Source organism: Amblyomma maculatum, chromosome 3, assembly GCF_055883805.1.
Source record: "Amblyomma maculatum isolate TAMU_Amacu chromosome 3, ASM5588380v1, whole genome shotgun sequence".
Classification (NCBI taxonomy): Eukaryota; Metazoa; Arthropoda; class Arachnida; order Ixodida; family Ixodidae; genus Amblyomma; species Amblyomma maculatum.
In genome coordinates, this window is record NC_139346.1 from 49,933,736 (window position 1) to 49,953,397 (window position 19,662).

Sequence of the window (19,662 nt, forward strand, 5' to 3'; positions counted from 1 at the left end):
TGAAGGACGGTGGACAGGGTTTGGGGCAGTTGTTTCTACGACAGATTGTCAGCAGATTTCTTTTTGTTCGCAATGCAAAAGATCCATTTTTGCGTACTGTGTGCCAATTAAGGCTCGGAAATGCATTGCCGGACTTTGTTGTCTCGACCGAAAGTGTATCGGGACGCATTTTTGGTTATTTTAGGGTAGTTGTCGCTAGTGTGCGATTCCTGTCTGTTCGATTTTCTTATGAATATTTATCTTGTGTTAGCAGGAAGAAGATGTACAAAGATTTGTGCGACGTAGTTCTACCCATACCAATGTACAGGGCCTTATACAGTGGAGGACCAGGACGCGACGTACTTAAGCGGGTGAAGGCGATGCATGTCCCGTCCAATTCAAAAACGTTTTTTCTTTAAGTTACACACGGAAACACTGCCAGTAAAGAAGTTCTTGGAAAGGAAGAATTTATTTTTACCTTGGGGTTCGCATTGCTTAATTTGTAAACAGCCAGAAACTACAGACCACGTTTTCCTACATTGTTGGGAAGGGGTATACGTTTGGTATATTTTACAGAGGACTTTAAAAAAGGAATTTCCATTAGACTCGCATGGTATTAGGTACTTGCCAGTAGAGAATGAGGATGGGGTGCCATTTGACCTTATTATGTTAATGGCCCTCCACTGTATTTGGCGCTCGAGAATGGCAGGATACCATTGCGATCCTGACGCACGGCCAGCACGGATCTGTTTTCGGGAAGGCATTAATAGATATATTGAAATTCAGAAACTTGCTCCTGAAGCTGCCGAGTGGCTCGGAAGATTGGAGCCATTAGTGACCCTAAGAGAATTTTAGCACGACGACGCCACAACCCACCTGGCTGATTGTTGTATTAATGAATGCTCATTGTGCCCTGTGTGTGATTTTGTGTATTGTGCTGAAGTCAGGCAATAAAGAAAAAAAAAGAAGCGGTGGCTTTGCGGTAGAGAATCCGCCTCGCATTCGGGAGGAGGTACCGGGTTCGGTCCCTGGTGCCACCAGTTACCCACCGATTTTCCAATGGGTAGAATTTTTCCCCCGGCCTGGATCTCGGCTCTTTGGGATGGAATGTTTGAGAAAGGGGTCACAGGTCACAAATAGTTGCTCCCATGTGGCAGTGCTCAGGTACGCCATCGGACAACAGTAACTCCGCCTTGTGCGGCAAAAGCCCATTATCGCTCTTTTTTCTGACAACCCGACCTTTGCAGGTCATTTGTTTGTTCGAAACTTTAAGCTCTCTAAGGAGCACAGCAGGGTTAGCAGAGCCTTTTCGAAACACACACCCCTGAGAGCGCCGGGCCGGGGGACGTTTGTACCCATTTTACCGGTGGGTGTCTGGCGGCGGGTTTCGAACTGACCACCTTCCGCAGCCGAGACGGGCGCCCAAACCACTCGGCCACGATAGCGGTTCCACTGATAAATTCCATAAAGCCCCGGCCCTCAGCCACCAGCGGCTGCGGAACAACTTACCACGGCAGCGGTCAGACCTGTGACGCAGCAGATGGTGCTAAGAACTCCTGGCTACGCTGTACAGGCCGCCATTGGAAACTGACCCTGGCAACGTTTAATGCTAGAACCCTAGCTAGTGAAGCTAGTTTAGCAGTGCTGTGAGATGAACTAGAGGGTATGAAATAGGATATCATAGGGCTCAGTGAGGTTAGGAGGCCGAATGAGGCATATACTGTACTGAAGGATGGGCATGTACTGTGTTATCGAGGTTTACCGGAGAGGCAACAACTAGGAGTAGGTTTTCTTGTCAATACATATATAGCGGGTAATGTTGATTAATTCTATAGTAATAATGAGAGGGTGGCAGGCATCGTAATTATACCTAATAAGCAGTATACACTGAAGGTTGTACTGGCCTATGCGCCTACATGTAGTTATGATGACCAGGCAGTTCAAAGCTTCTACGAAGATGCAGAATCGGCAATGCGAAAAGTAAAGACCCAGTATACTGTACTAATGGGCGACTTCAATACCAAGGTAGGGAAAAACCAGGCAGGAGACCAGGCAGTAGGTGATTATGACATTGGTTCTAGGAATAGCAGGGGGGAGTTACTAGTTGAGTTTGCAGAGAGCGATAACTTAAGAATCATGAATACCTTCTTCAGAATACGGAAGAATCGGAAAAGAACATGGCAAAATCCTAACGGGGAGACTAAAAATGAAATTGACTTCATACTGTGTTAAACCCCCGCCATTATGCAAGATGTAGAGGTAATCGGGAAAGTGCGATGCATTGACCACAGGTTGGTGAGGTTCTGAATTAGCCTAAATCTGAAGAAGGAACGCAACAGGTTAGTAAGAAAGAAACCCATCAACGAATTAGCGGTGAGGAGGAAAGCAGAAGAGTTCAGGATCTCGCTACAAAATAAATACTCAGTTCTAACCGAGGATGGCGAAATTTCCCTAGACGCAATGAACAATCATTTCAGAGATATCATTACTGAGTGCGCGGTAGAAGTAGGCGGTAGATAGTTAGAGAGGATACCGCTAAGCTGTCTAAGGAGACAAAATATTTGATTAGAAAACGGCAGAGCATGAAAGCTTCTATTCCAACACAGCATATAGAATTGGCTGAGATATCAAAGCTAATCAATAAGCGCAAGGTGACCGATATAAGGAAGTATAACATGGAGAAAATTGAGCATGATGTAAAAAACGGGGGAAGCCTTAAGGCGGTAAAGCAGAAATTGGACATTGGCAAAAACCAGATGTAGGCGGTAACGGACAAGGCAGGCAACGTCATCACGAATATGGACAAGATAGTTAAAGTAGCCGAGGAGTTCTATACAGATGTCTACAGTAGCCAAAATAGCCAGGACCGTAAAGAGATTGGCGGTAGGGAAAAACAGTGGGACTTTTTGACGGGTTAGTTGGTACATGATCTTGATTCTTATAGCGCTGACGAAACACCACAGGAAGAGCGACACAAAAGGACAGAAGCGCAACTTCCAACTTTAATGAGCAGAAAAGGAACCCAGGCACTCTTTTATAATCTCTTGTCTGCATGAATGTGCGATAACTCCCACACTAAATCAGAAAAAAAAAACAGTAACACTAGGCAGGATTGAACCAGTTCAATCATGACAAAACACATGGGTGAAAGGCAGGTCGCATGGATAAAGACAAGAAACGAGAATATGATAAAGGCGAGGAACGATACTACTACGATTGGCTTCGCATCTTGTTATATGAAGGGGCCGACAACGTCCTGGCCGACTCCCTCTTCAAAGGCTACAAGAGGCAGGCAGCTCAAGCTACCGAATTTTCGTGGCAGACTGCGAGGCTGTCGCTACCGCCAAAAGAACGGCCAAGTAAGTGTATGAACCCTGTCACTACCCTCGGTGAAGTGCATCTGCGAAGCGAAATCAAGACCGTCTTGGAAAAGGGTACCACACACAGTTTTGAACCTCAGATGAATAGATCAAGCCTAGTGGCAATGGTACGAAACGTAGGCCACCGTCCCAACGACAAGGACAAGGATCGTGTCATAGGAGAGGGATTTGCATGCCTCCAAAAATCATTAAGTTCGCCGGCTTCCAAGAAACCACCGCTGAAAAGGATTGCCGATTTCATGAAAGCGTCCGACCTTACTGTTCTGGAGGCTGACAAAGAAGGCTGCTTTGTTGTCATGACAAATGGTGTATTTAAGTAAAAGGCTACGGAAGCGATCAAGAAAAATTTCAGACCTGTCAACTTTCAACCTGCTAAGCAGAAACGTGCTGCACAAAAGCTACTTGCCTGGATGAACCTCAATTCATTGGCCAGTGCTGTCAAGGAGGCCAAGACAGGAAGCCTGGATATTTTCTTTTCAGGCAAGACGCACAAGCCTGCATGCCCCCTACGAGCCATCGTGTCCGAAAAGGATACCTGGCAGAGAGCAGTCAGTCATTTTCTGCGACGCCATTTGGACAGAATAGCAGGCCAGGATCCCTACCGTGTCCGTAGCACAAGAGAGGTGGTGCACGTCTTGGAAAAAGGCGACTTCGCAGCCAGCACAGGGTTTTCTATTGACACAGAGGACCTTTTTTACTCTGTACCCCAGGATCGCCTGTTTGCAATCTGTTCGAGAGCCTTTGGAAGACTATGGGGTAGTTGGGTTTCAAAATGAAGTGGGGATCACAATAGAGAATTTCTTAGACCTGTTACTGTTCTATCTGAATTCCACAGCTGTTTATTTCCAAGACAAATGTTTCGTGCAGAGGCAAGGCATCTGCATTGGATCGTCAGTCGCTCCGGTCTTGTGCGAAATTTTTCTGGCTTCTTTTGATCGGCGACTAGAAGCCTGTTTGCGCAACTCGGCAGTCTCTCGAATATTTAGATATGTAGATGACTATCTTGTGCTTCTTAATGTACCTGCCCATAGTGACGCTATACTTTTATCGCCCAGACCCTGAGTTCTTTTAATTCTATCTCGACTGGATTGAAATTTACGCATGAATTAGTAGATAATGGTTGCCTTCAATTTCTGGACCTGAAACTTTCCTTCTCCAACACACACGTGTGTTGGATGTATCAGCCTCGCTCAAAGAAGACTCTTTTAGCTTATGATAGCTCCCACTCAAAGATAGTAAAGCGTGGCATAGTTTCACTTTGCCTAAGATTTGCCCTAGATAAATCTTGCCCGTACAAGATGAATGAAAGCTTCCAGTATCAGACTGGAAGAATTCTTTCTGCAGGCTACCCTGTGCATATGGTCACCAGCGTGTCCGAAAGCCTTCTTCAAAGGAACAAGAAGCCAGGCAACAAACGAGAGGCCGAGAAGAAACCTCTGCAGGTTATTCCCTATCTGCATGGTCTCTCTCACAATTTGAAAAAAGTGGCAGCCAGGCATGGTGTGCAGGTAATCTTTTCAGCTCCCTGCAAGCTGTCAAGCATTTGCCCGACGGTGTCAGGAAAGCGTTTCAACGAGGCCTGTACTGTAAAGCATCAAAACATGTTCACCCAGTGCACCGGCAAGGTGGTGTACGAGATTCCGTTGACCTGCGGCAAGGTTTATGTGGGACAGACGGGAAAATGTTTCAATGAGCGGGCTCGAAGGCACAATGTGACTATAAAGAACAAGACAGGAGGTAACCTTGCTATACATTGTAGCTGCTGTGAAAATTGCCGTCCCAAGTTTCAGGAAACCAAGTTCCTAGCCAAGGCACAGGACAAGGCAGAAAGAGAAGTTATTGAGGCTTTTTACATTCATCAAAGAAAAGACAACTGCGTTAGCATGCCCTCTATAGTCCTTTCTAAAGACGAACTCTCCTTTTTGGAAGGATATGTGTAGTTTTTTTCACCGTCTTTCTTCATTTTTAATGATTTTAGGCGCCTTTTACACGCTGCCATCCACCGTTTGTGTTTTATGCTTTTATCTTTGACTTCTCTCTCTCATGTCATCTTCGGGTTTTAATCTCTTGTGGTTCCTCGCCTTTATCATATTCTCGTTTCTTGTCTTTATCCATGCGACCTGCCTTTCACCCATGTGTTTTGTCATGATTGAACTGGTTCAATCCTGCCGAGTGTTACTGGTTTTTTTTCTGATTTAGTGTGGGCGTTATCGCACATTGGTGCAGACCAGAGATTATAAAAGAGTGCCTGGGTTTCTTTTCTGCTCATTAAAGTTGGAAGTTGCGCTTCTGTCCTTTTGTGTCGTTCTTCCTGTGGTGTTTCATCAGCGCTATAAGAATCAATGAAAAACAGTCAGACGTTTCACCAGTGACGAAGGATGAGGTCAAGAAAGCATTAGAAACTATGAAAAGGGGGAAATCAGCTGGAGAGGATCAGATAACTACAGATTTGTTGAAGGACGGGGGGGATATCGTGCTAGAAAAACTGGCCACCCTGTATACGCAGTGCCTGCTGTCATCGATGGTACCGGAACCATGCAAGCATTCAAACATTTTCCTCATTCATAAGAAAGTGGGCACTAAGGACCTTAAAGCATACAGACCAATCAGCTTACTGTCTGTTACGTATAAGGTATTTACTAAGATATTCGCTAATAGAATCAGGACAACCTTAGACTGCAATCAAGCAAAGGGTCAAGCAGGTTTTCGGACACGGTACTCTACTATCGATCATATCCATACCATAAATCAGGTAATAGAAATATCCTCAGAATATAACCAGCCATTATACATAGCACTCATTGATTACAAAAAAGTATTTGACTCAGTTGAAACCTCGGCGGTGATGCAGGCATTGCGAAATCAGGGAGTAGACGAGCCGTGCGTGAAAGTGCTGGAAGATACATGTAGTGGCTGCGCAGCAATCATAGTTCTTGCATAAAGAAAGTAACAAAATTCCCATAGAGTGTAGAGGAAGTACGTCGAGGACGGTGTCGAGGTCGGCGGGAAGCTGGGCGATCAAGATCAACACAGTCTGCGCGTTTGTTGTTGTTGTTCTGCTCTAGTTTGATGGCACATACCGACACAGGGGGATCGGCCAAGAATTGGGGTGCGGAGATATTAGATGTTGAGATGTTTAACTACATCGCAAAAATAAATAGAAATGAATGCTAGGGAATAGAGAAGGTAATGTAAATATGAAAAAACAATAAATAAGAGTAAATATTCCACACTTTTTCCTCTTCGTCAGCGTTCTGCGAAGAGGTGCATCTTCTTCATAATGCCCCCAGGAAAAAAAGGGCCATCCTGGCGACTTAAGGGGACGAATATACCATGGGATCGTAGAACGGCTTAAGGCGCTGCACATGAACAGTTTCATGGCTACGGCGTCGCAAATCGGGAGATGGTGTAAGCGGCTCAACAACATAGTTTACTGGTGTAGTGCGCTGGTGTAGTTACTGTAGTGTAGTGGGCCCATGATACTTTGAGATCCGTTTTGTTGAGAGCCAGGTCTGCCGGATGGGACCCATAGCCAGACGAGTGAGCCGGGCTCGATGTGCGGTGCATTCTTCTGAATGGTGTCATGGCGATATTTTTGGCCCCACTGAGAGTCGGTTGTGAATGTCCGTGCAATCTTGCGGCATTCGTCTGCGTGCTGTGCAGCTTCGGTCACTGTGGTATATTCTGTTGAGTCAGGGTTGTAGGGGAGGACAGTATAAAGGGGAGCAGATGGATGTCGACCGTAAAGCAAAATCAACGGAGAGAAACCCGTGCTGGATTGCGTAGCAGTGTTGTAAGCGTAAGTGATGTAAGGAAGGACAATGTCCCAGTTTGTGAGGCTGGATCCGACGTACTTCGCGAGCATGTCACCGAGGGTGCGATTAAATCCTTTATGCAAGACGTTTGCCATTTCACAGAATCTATGAATATGTAGATCGTTCATTGGTGACTAGGCTAGCTAAAATAAGGCGAAGTGATGTGCAAGGCCATCAATTCAAACGTGCTGCAAGGTCGCACGAGAGTAACCTAAAACGAACAAAATGACCAACAATATAACTGATAAGTACTTCACAACCCATGTTCGATAAACATCATGTTAGAAGCGAAAACCTCACAAAAAAGGAAAAATACTTGCATCACCGCGTCGGCAGGGAAGGGAGGAATTATCTCATCAATGAACACTGGAATATGCGTAGTGACATTTTGCGACACACTGCGTAGTCTTGAACGTTTTCACGTCACTGTTTTCGATGCACAATTCTCCGTGTCTATATGCGTATTGCATGATTGGCTGCAGTGAGGAAAACTCCGTCTGTAGCTTGAGCAAAGTGAAACGCTAAAATCAGTCGCTGTAGCCGACTGTCTGCTGATGTAATGTAGTGCATGCGCAGTACACATTATTCGGAACATCAACTTATTACCAGTGATACGCAGTTAACATACATGGACCATTAGGAGCGCGAAGTTCGAGTCCAATATTTATTTTATTGGGGGTAATAGCCTTACAGAACTAAAGGGTGTAAGATGGGGTTTATTTTAAGGTACTGGGATTGAGAAGAAAAGCGGCGGACACGGCCCCCAGGCAGTCAGATCGAACAAGCGAAGCGATACCAGTTTCACTGAGAGAAATGTTCGCGTACTTCTTTCTCTTCACAATTACCTCCCTGCACGATGAAGAGGAGCCATTCTTGCAACTTACGGCGTAATCAAGATGGCGGGGTCGTAATAGGGCCTGAGGCGCTTAACGTGAACAATTTTGTGTCCGCACCGGCGTAGATCATGAGACGGCGTAAGATATTTCATCACATAATCAACCGGAGAGTTGGCTCCAAAACATAGTATAGGCCCCGTAATATTTCGGAAAAATTTCGAGGACGGTCTAGGGGTATTGGAGAATATATACAACCACTCAGGGGCGCAACACGAGACGCCCGGTGTCGAAGTCTGGTTGTCATGGTGGGATTTATGTCTGTACTGAGTGTTAGCCACGAGCGCGAGGGCGATTTTTTGACAGTCTTCCGCATGCTGCGCGGCTTGAGAAGCAGGAGTATACTCGAATATGTCAGATTTATACGAGAGTATGGTGCTGATTGTAGCCGAAGGGTGACGGCTGTAAAGCAGAAAAAGGGGGAGAAGCCAGTAGTAGACTTTGCTGTGGTATTGTAAGCTTAAGCGACGCATGGAAGGATGCGGTCCCAATTTGAGTTGTTGGAACGACACACAAACAGCATGTCGCCACGTTTACGTTTGAAGCGCTCAGTGAGGCCATATAATAGATGCAGGTGGTTTTATGAATAATAATGCACTTGGTGAGAAAGGCTTTCCCAACATCACTTAAGAAAACGCGTCCTATCACTGTGTAGCTCCTTGGATGCGCCGTGACGAAGAACAAACTGCTACAAAATGAGGGAAGCTACTTCTGAGGCTGCGACTGATGGAAGGGCGGTGGTCTCTGCATACGTCGTCAAATTCTCAACCGCTGCAGTAGCCCAGCGATTACCGGCTGCAGTGTAAGAAAGCGTTCAGTATAAATTGATGCCGATGCGGTCGAAAGGGCATGGTGGGCAGGGTAACCGTAGCCAACAGAATGTTGAGGAGATGGCTTGCTACGTTGACAGTTGAGGCATGAACGAACGTACTTGAGTACTATGGTCTATATGCCCCGCCAGTAGTAACGCTGCAAGAGGCGAGTGTATGCCTTGAAGACGCCCGCTAGATCGGATTGTCAGTTATCCTGGAAATAGTCAAAAATTTGCGAGCGTAGCTGCTGGGCAATAATGAGCGACCACTTGCGGCCATCTGGGCTGTAGCTGCATGGCTGAGGACGTTGTCACAAATGTCGGAGTGGGAAGCATGGCGGCGGGGGGCACACGATGGAGAAGCAACCGTAGGATTCAAGAGGAAATCGAGAAGCGATCCAGGGATATTACCGCTGCGTTGATGGCATGTCGTTAATTTGAAACGATGGCTGTGAATCGTCGAAAGGGGAATGGCTCGCCACCTCAGCTGTAAGCGGGCGGCGGGAAAGAGCATCAGTATCGCGTTGCTTGCTGCCGGATCGTTAAACTATGCGAACATCATATTCCTGACAGCAGAATATGCCTGACAACGGCCTCTTGCTAGTAGGCCGGACTGGACTTTCAGCCAGCAAAGCACATTGTGGTTCGTCACTACCTGAAAAGAGTGGTCATAGATGTAAGGATGGAATTTAGTAAGAGCCGAAATAATGACTAACCACTCTTTTACAGTAACAGAGTAATTGTATTTAACCTTCGTGAGCGTACGGTTAGCATACGCGACCACGTATTCAACATAGCTGAGCACGGCTGTCGAGACCAACACCCCTGGCGTCCGTGCGAACCTCGGTATGCGCTTTGGGGTCAAAGTGACGCAGGACAGGCGGTGCCGTAAGAATGCGACGCAAATTATTGAAGGAACTATAGCACATTGGCAGCCACAGCAAAATCTAACGGCTGGATAAAAGCTCAGTCAAGAGCAGCGATGGAATCAAAAGTTCTGTAGAGGTGTGTTTATTCAGATGGATATAGCCGCTCAGAAGGAACTCGCAGCGGAGCGTCAGGCGTGGCGAATCAGCAAGGCAGCGACCAACTTCTTCGCCCTCGAGCGCGCCAGCACGCGATGCATGGCAGTGGCTATGAAGACGAAAATTACCACACTACAGTTCTAATAAACTGACAAAAGCAAGAGCCCAGTCCGATTAAGCTACGTAGAGCTTTTGTGGAAGTAAGTTTGGGAAAGGCTATTACAGTACGAAGTTTGACAGGGTCTGGCGACACACCTTCTTTGGAGGTAGCGTGGCTGAGAATGGTGAGCTGGCGGGGTCAAAGGGACACTTTTTCAAATTCAACGACAGTGCGGCACCAGAGAGGCCGGTCACAACATGCTTCAGGCGGTAGAGGTGGGTGGCAGAGTAGGGAGATAAAACGACGATGACTTCCAGGTACCATACACATGTCTTCCACTTTAGTCCATTCAAAAGGGTGTACATCATCCGCTAAAATGTTGCAGGTGCATTGCAAAGGCCAAACTTCGTAAATGTAAATTGATACAAGCCATCGGGAAATACAAAAGCTGTTTCGGGGTTATCAGCCACTTCCAGGGGGACCTGTCAGCTCCCTGAACGTAAATATAGAACACAACGAGCTCGCCGCCTTGCAAACAGTCGAGAGAGTCGTCACTGTGCGAGAGATGGTACATGTCCTAACGCGCATTCTTATTAAGGCGGCGGTAATCGACGCAGAAGCGGATAGATCGGTCTTTCTTTTTGCGAGCATACTAGGTGATGCCCAAGTGCTGCTTGAGGGCTGAATACCGCCGTTCTGGAGCATTATATTGACTTGCTCTTCAATAGCCTGGCTTTCGGTTGCAGACGCACGATAGGGGTGGTGTCGCAGTGGTGCGTTGGTGCGCGTGTCGATGTGATGAGTGACAGTAGACGTTTGACCCAAAGAACTTCGATCAGAGTCGGAGGAGCGAAACTGTTGAAGTAGGTTCGGAAGCTGCGTGCGCTGCGACGGCGAAAAATCGGCGTCGGTGGAACGTAGGAACAGGTCTGTAGGGGAAAGAGTGGGCGCAGATGAAGGGGGGCTGAGCGCAGAAATAGTGAGCACTGCGTGGAAGGCGCTTACAGCGGAAGAGAGTAAGAGCTGGTGTGAAGGGAACATTGTTATCGCTGACAGCGTAACAAGCGACACGAACAAGCGCAGAAGAGCAGGGAGGAAGGTCGATGTCTTCGGCGGCGAGGGCTTTGGCACAGGAATTCGACAGAGCAGCGTCTGGCAATGGGTCGGAATAGTCGAGAACCCGACTTCAGCGCGAGCACAATGGATGGTAGCAGCGTGACTCGACAGGAAATCCCAGCCTAAGATGACCGCATGTAAGCAAGAACGTAGAATGAGAAATTCGATTGTGTACAATAAGCCGTGGATCTTCACTTCAGTGGTGCATGCAACTAACGGCATGAAGTGGTCAGCGGTTGCCGTGCGCAGAGAGTCCTGTAACTGGCGCCTTCGTTTTCTTTTACGAGCGACAATGATTAGTGTCCATTACTGAAATCTCGGCACCGTAGTCATTAAGAACCATGACAGAAATGTTCTCGACTGAAAATTCTACAAGTTCGGCAGGTGAACAATGAGGTCTTCAAAAGTTCGATGGGTCGCAGTTCTTGGGTGAGAAACTGCGGCACATATTTTTCCTCTTGAGTATTCTGGCGATGTCGCATTGCAGAGATGGAGCGGCGTCGCGGCGATCATTCTCATCACATGTGGAGTACTCACGCGATGGAGGCTAGTATCTGTAAGCTTGGCTAAGTGGTGATGGCACTGAGCACATCGTCGGCAATAGCGGGTATTATAGCCAGGCAATCCACAGAGGTAGCAAATAGGACGGTTATCATTTATGAGACATGAGTTGCTCATAGAGTCGGTCGATGGTATGACTACGTCGGCGCTTGTACAGGTACTGACATCGCAGGATAGGTAGGCGGTCGAGGTCTTGCAGCGATTTCGGCGTAAGTCGGTGGAACGGCAACAGATCATGGGGTGACGTCGGCTAAGTCACGGGTCGGAGCGGAGCGACGACAGATGATGGCGCAAGTGAAAAAGAGACTTCCTCAGCAACCTGCTCTTGAATAGGTAGACGCAGAACAGAGGCCAAATAGGGTGGGTGTTCTTGGGGGCTTGGGAGAAGTGGAACCTAAGGCATTACCTCTTCACGAACAAATGTTATGATCTGCTGCAGCAAGACAACTCCGCAACTGCTGGTAGCTGTAGACAAGAGTGAGGAAAGTCCTGAATGGTCGTTTCGAAGAGAGCGCAGTGATAGCTGCTGGCAGTGCCAGGTGACGGCAGCTTACTCGCAAGCCCAGCAGATGGCAATGCACTACAGAGCTCCCATTTGCCAAGAGGCGAGCCAGCAAGCCGAGTCTATCGACGCAACAGAGCGAGAAGTTGTGCCCGCCGAGGAATCATACAAGTACATCGCTCCAGACAGGCGTCACGCTCAAGACTTCGGCAACGGTGCGCAAGTCACGGGCTAGCAACATTCGATAAAAGTCATCGTCTATGCTTTTCCAGGTGCGCCTGGTCCTGTGAGCATCCAACATGTTGGGGTTCACCGGCTTGCATAATTCGAATACATATTTTATGTAGCCCGTAAAGCTTTCTCCCATCTGCTGCTAATGTTCACGCCCGCGCTGTTCTGTGCGAAGTTTTCTGACTTCCAGACAAAGATTTCTTAGAAAGTTGTTTTGAAGGTGGCTAGACTGTGGATGCCCCCCTCGTTGTAACAGTAAGAGGTAGCCACGCCGGTAAGATAAAAATGACATTGTTCAGCTTTGTGTCGTTGTCCCATTTGTTATAATGGCTTGCGCTTCGTAGGGGTTCAACCAATCGTCTAGGTCCCCATGATTACCGGTGTCACTGAAGATAGCTGTGTCCCGCTGGTAAAAGAAGCCGCGACAGATGACAACCAGGCCCGCCTGCCCGGCTTGGTATCTAACGCATTCAGGCATCGTGGGTGTGTGAGGAGAGCGCGGCTGCGGAGCTCCAGTTCTAACGTCCTTACCCAAAACCTCCACTAAATGTAAGATGGGAGTTTATTTAAAGGTAATGTGGCTGGGATGATCAGGAGCGAACAAAGCCCACAGACATTCAGGTCGAAACGTGCAGCGATAGCAGTGCCACTGACAGAAATGTTCCTGACATGCATCTTTTTCTTCACGAAGCTTTAATATCAGTTTCGCTTTCCACCAGTATGCAGAATACGCTTTATTATCATGTTCTAAAATATTTCTGTGTGATTGGGAATATGGAAGGCTCGCGCGCTTTACTCAGGAACCCAGTGTAATGTATTAGGAAATATGTGATTGTCGACTGTACAACAGATGAGCGGACAACAGTACCGTAGCTCGGCGGCTGCACCGTTGCTGTGAATGCATTTGAGTGCCATTCGCTTCTAATGTACATTGTCAAAAATGCCGTGAATTGGCTTCTAGATACAGGATAAAATACAAAGATGGGGAACCCTGTTTTAATTTAAATAATGACTGCATAATGTTTATTTTGCAAACAATCATACCCAGGTTTTTAACATGGCACTTAAAATATTGGGAGATCAGAAGACAACTTGTTCCACAGGTGGTGATGTTTTAAAACTGCGTGATCACTATTAGAAGAAAGCGAGGGAAACTTTCCCAATGTAGCAGATTTTTTAGAAACCACACCGCCAATATCGAGAGGAAAAAATAAACTGGTCCAATGTAGCCCGTTGTTAAAAACGGCACGGACTATCGCGATAATACAATACAATCTTGTCAGATGTCACCAATTTCTAAAACGGTTCTTGTGATGTCAAAGGGACGCAGGAGAGTTGCGAATTTGTTGCCAAGCTCTAAATACCATTCCAATATCGGGAAAATACCGGGCAATTGGCCCAGTGTTGCTAGTTTTCAGAATCAGCTATACAATATCGGGTGTATACAGAACAAGCTGGTCCAATGTTGTCAGCATTTTTAAAGAGGCTTGTCGGATATCCGCGGAACAAGTATAAACTGGTCCAATGTTGTCATTATTTGAGAACGGTAGTACCAACATTTGGGATCACATGAAAGGTGGCCTATTGTTGAATGCGTTGTATGATGACAAACATACGTTGGGAAACCATCGGCTATTCTGGACCATTTTAGAACCACCATTTGCGCCTGTATTCTCAAAATTGGACCATCGTCTTGTGCTGACTGGGCTGTGACTTGAAATATACATTGTGTGCGTTTTCAATGCAACACGGGAAGACGTGCGAGTTTGATTCGTCATGAACATATCTGTGGACTACAACGTAAATACCTTGGGAATATTGGTCTGCATATAATGTGTTTAGAATAGTCCTTTGTTGGGCTAGTTGGTAATCCATTGAGATAGTAGTAGCACAAATAGACATAGACAGAGGGGAGACGAACACAGCGCTTACTTTCAAGTGAGGATTATTGGAAAACAAGGGGGGATATATACACAATTTTTCATTTCACTTCACTCAGCCGAACTCAAAACGTCATATGCGCATGTACAGGTTCTCTTTTCTAACATATCATTAACAAGGCTAAAAGGGCAAGTACCAAGAAACAAGTAATCAAAAAAACCCAACACACAGTAGAAGCAAACAGCATGAGCACCCTCATCTCTCGTGACTAAGCAAATAATGATAACAACAGATGAAAAAACCGGTATGAGCTGTATAAGGGCTTCCGTAAGTAAAACATGAATGAGCATGATTAAATAATGTGCCATTAGCCTTAAAAAACAACAGAAGAAAACAACGAATTAAAAGTTGGGTTGAGCTGTATAAGGGCTACCATATTTAAAAAACATGAATGAGGATGAGTAAGAAAACTGTCATTACGCTTAAAAAACACCAAATAAAAACTGAAAATTTGCAAGCATTAAAAGCGCACTAAACATTTTGGGTAAATCTACTCTGATTACATGATTCCGAGTTGTTTTTCTCTTAGCATTACCGAAAGTATGCTGAAACACACGTCCTTTTTCTGTTAGATGGCTCTTGCCTCCAGAATCTCTCTTGTGACCTTATTGTTGCTTCTAACAATAATCTTTGTTTTGTGACGCCAGGGCATGCCCCTTGCGCAATTTCTGCAGTGCAAAGCAATGCTCCTTTCAGAGTTTTTTCTATTGCGCACGTTTTCATGGCTGGTCAAACGGTTAGATGCCTCAATGAATGGCTCCGAGTACATACCAGGAACTATGAAAACCACCTACCTTCCCTGCCTGCCTGCCTGCCTGCCCTGCCCTGCCCTGCCTGGCTGCCTGCCTGCCTGCCTGCCTGCCTGCCTGCCTGCCTGCCTGCCTGCCTGCCTGCCTGCCTGCCTGCCTGCCTGCCTGCCTGCCTGCCTGCGTGCGTGCGTGCGTGCGTGCGTGCGTGCGTGCGTGCGTCCGTGCCTGCCTTGCCTGCCCTGCCCTGCCTGCCTCATTACCCAGTTACCTTCGTACCTACCTGCATGCTTGCTCTCTTACCTACCTACCTTCGTACCTACCTGCATGCTTGCTCTCTTACCTACCTACCTTCGTACCTACCTGCATGCTTGCTCTCTTACCTACCTACCTTCGTACCTACCTGCATGCTTGCTCTCTTACCTACCTACCTTCGTACCTACCTGCATGCTTGCCTGCCTACCTAACTACCTACCTACCTATCTGCCTGGCTGCCTGCCTGCTTGCCTACCTGCCTACCTACCTACCTACCTACCTACCTACCTACCTACCTACCTACCTACCTACCTACCTACCTACCTACCTACCTACCTACCTACCTACCTACCTACCTGCCTGCCTGCCTGCCTGCCTGCCTGCCTACCTACCTACCTACCTACCTACCTACCTACCTACCTACCTACCTACCTACCTACCTACCTACCTACCTACCTACCCACCCACCAACCTACCTACCTACCTACCTACCTACCTACCTACCTACCTACCTACCTACCTACCTACCTACCTACCTACCTACCTACCTACCTACCTACCTACCTACCTACCTACCTACCTACCTGCCTGCCTGCCTGCCTGCCTGCCTACCTACCTACCTACCTACCTACCTACCTACCTACCTACCTACCTACCTACCTACCTACCTACCTACCTACCTACCTACCTACCTACCTACCTACCCACCCACCAACCTACCTACCTACCTACCTACCTACCTACCTACCTACCTACCTACCTACCTACCTACCTACCTACCTACCTACCTACCTGCCTGCCTGCCTGCCTGCCTGCCTGCCTGCCTGCCTGCCTGCCTGCCTGCCTGCCTGCCTGCCTGCCTGCCTGCCTGCCTGCCTGCCTGCCTGCCTGCCTGCCTGCCTGCCTGCCTGCCTGCCTGCCTGCCTGCCTGCCTGCCTGCCTGCCTGCCTGCCTACCTACCTACCTACCTACCTACCTACCTACCTACCTACCTACCTACCTACCTACCTACCTACCTACCTACCTACCTACCTACCTACCTACCTACCTACCTACCTACCTACCTACCTACCTACCTACCTACCTACCTACCTACCTACCTACCTACCTACCTACCTACCTACCTACCTACCTACCTACCTACCTACCTACCTACCTACCTACCTACCTACCTACCTACCTACCTACCTACCTACCTACCTACCTACCTACCTACCTACCTACCTACCTACCTACCTACCTACCTACCTACCTACCTACCTACCTACCTACCTACCTACCTACCTACCTACCTACCTACCTACCTACCTACCTACCTACCTACCTACCTACCTACCTACCTACCTACCTACCTACCTACCTACCTACCTACCTACCTACCTACCTACCTACCTACCTACCTACCTACCTACCTACCTACCTACCTACCTACCTACCTACCTACCTACCTACCTACCTACCTACCTACCTACCTACCTACCTACCTACCTACCTACCTACCTACCTACCTACCTACCTACCTACCTACCTACCTACCTACCTACCTACCTACCTACCTACCTACCTACCTACCTACCTACCTACCTACCTACCTACCTACCTACCTACCTACCTACCTACCTACCTACCTACCTACCTACCTACCTACCTACCTACCTACCTACCTACCTACCTACCTACCTACCTACCTACCTACCTACCTACCTACCTACCTACCTACCTACCTACCTACCTACCTACCTACCTACCTACCTACCTACCTACCTACCTACCTACCTACCTACCTACCTACCTACCTACCTACCTACCTACCTACCTACCTACCTACCTACCTACCTACCTACCTACCTACCTACCTACCTACCTACCTACCTACCTACCTACCTACCTACCTACCTACCCACGCACCCACCCACCCACCCACCTGCCTGCCTGCCTGCCTGCCTGCCTGCCTGCTTCCCTACTTGCCTGCTTCCCTACTTGCCTGCATGCCTTCCTTCCTTCCTTTCACCTTTCCTTCCTTCCTTCCTTCTCGCTCCCTGAATGACTCCTACTCGCCAACGGTAAGGTATACGTGTAAGCTACGTATAAACTGTCATGTTGTTTTTTCACAGGTTCTATGCTGCAAATGGAGTCAATATGCCAACATCTACTTATTCTGTACAGCGTTCTGCATTTTTCGTTCGCATCTGGATCGCCCTTCCCACCTGATATGGTGAAATTTAAAAAAAGTAAGTTTAGCCACATATCTAACATCCGACATATTCGCTGTACACATTGATTATTACAAAGTACATTATTGCCGCACAACTGGCGCTGCAAGGCGTGGTAGCTTAAGTAAATGGTCAGCGAAAAAAAAAAAGCACTCGGGCAACAGTGTTTCATTGAACACTATCATATTACGTGGCATTGTAACAGCCCTATATTATGGCAAGAACTCATTCTTTTATTTATTATTTTTCTTGGAATACACTGTTGTTATTCCCCTGTTCGGACTTTTAAAGGAGTGGATTCATGGAAAACAAAGATGCAAGGTTTTAAAAAGACAAAAAGTTAGCATTCATTTGCAGACACGTCGAGTGGTAAACAGAAGACGGAAAATAGTAAATAACTCTGGCTTTCAAAGCATGCGTTCAGACACATCTCAAAGTACTCCTTAATCTAGTCATACACTGCCCAGGTAGCGCAGAATGTGGGGCCCCAGTAGGTCTGATGTAGGCAAGTGGGGCTGGGGCAACCATCATAAAACCTGCATCGGTCCCCGATAGCGCAAAGGTTGGCACGCCCCATTTGGGCTTGCCCCTGTTTCTCCTGCGTGGGTCCCATAGAGGTGTGGCTCGGGCCAATAAAGAGCAGATTCTTGCTTCCAGACTGCAAGGGTCCCTTGTCGAATATTTGAGTGCAATACAACCTAAATGTGGGCTCTGTATGAGAAAGCCCTAATAGATCCGAAATGAGGCCGCCTCCATTAAATCTTTGTGGGACCAACATCGGCCATTGTGGGGCAAAAAAACGGACATACCCACATGTTGTCCCAATCGGCCCCTTGTAGGTTACTTGAGGGCAGGTGAAATATGAATAAGAGCTCAATTTGGGCAAGCCCTCGTGAAGCCCAAATGAGGCAGCCTTAGCTAGACCGCTTTAGGTCCCAAATAGGCTGTAATGGGGCTGGAAGGCGGGCGTGCCTGTATGGTGCCAAAATCGGTCCCTGGTGGAGATTTGAAGGCACGTGCAACAGCAGGTGGGCTCTAGGTTAAAAAACAACACCCACCCTAATTGGGGCTGCCCACAAAAACCTGCTTTATATCCCACATGGGCCGTAATGGCGCTGGAAAGCGGGAGGACCAGCGTAATACCAACATCGGTCCCTTGTGGATTTGAAGGCACATGCAACAGCAAGTGGGCTTTAGGTTCAAAAACAACACCCAGCCCAATTGCGGCTGCCCAGTCAAAACCACTGTAGGTCCCACATCGACCGTAATGGGGCTCCAAGGCGTGCGTGCAATTGTGTAATCATTCTTTCCAACCTTTATTTGTATTAGATGTTGCCCTAAATTACTATTCTAGATGATTTGTATAACATTTGTTGCCATGTTTAGTTAGTTAGAAATATTAAATGGCTTTATTTCTCGCGCTCATGCAAATTGCGCTAAAAATACTAAAACATACTGATTGCTAACTCTTGCTCCTTATGTGGTTGCTGTGGACAGCCTGCAACACTCAGCACAATATTACTGTTTAGAACACACATCTCCATAGCCTGAACAAGAAGTCATTTAGGCTAGATTAATGTTATGAATTATTGTAAAACTTAATATTGCGGCTGTTTAGAAAGGGAGGACATGTATAAAATAATTACTTAATTATGTTCATAAATATTGATTGGGAAAACTTGGACTAAGGCTTCCCATCAATTTCTTGCATCGGACCCCTATGAGAATAATGTGGGCAAGCCCAAGTGCGCCTTGCGCTATAGAACCCGCATTGGTCCTATGTGATTATCTGAGGGGCTAACCGAAAGAAAAAAAAATTGCTCGTCCAGAGCGGCTGCTCGAATCTGTTCAAAGTAGGACCATCTGGGGCAGTTGGCGAGATCTGCTCTTTTGGCAATGCGGGAAAAATGTGGGCAGCCCCGCAAGAGCTGCCCACATACGTAACAGCACTAAGGTGTTGCCTACTGAGTCCCTACTAAAAATTCCGAACCTCACTAATCTACCTTTAACGCAACATATTATCCGGTTGTAGTCTCATTCCGGTGTCCTCCGCCCGGTATAAAACATGTTACACTATAGTGGTTCTACCGGAAG

The 19,662-nt window shown here is 47.3% G+C and overlaps 1 protein-coding gene across 1 annotated transcript in view; it reads left to right on the forward strand.

The window, feature by feature from the left end:
* Positions 1-19,662, forward strand: part of LOC146194724 (uncharacterized) — a 233,092-nt gene that overhangs the window by 76,778 nt on the left and 136,652 nt on the right. Inside the window, exon 2 of the mRNA XM_084596625.1 lies at positions 17,470-17,586. Coding sequence (XP_084452751.1) covers positions 17,475-17,586 — 112 coding nt within the window. The 5' untranslated portion in view covers positions 17,470-17,474. The remainder of the gene's footprint in view (positions 1-17,469; positions 17,587-19,662) is intronic.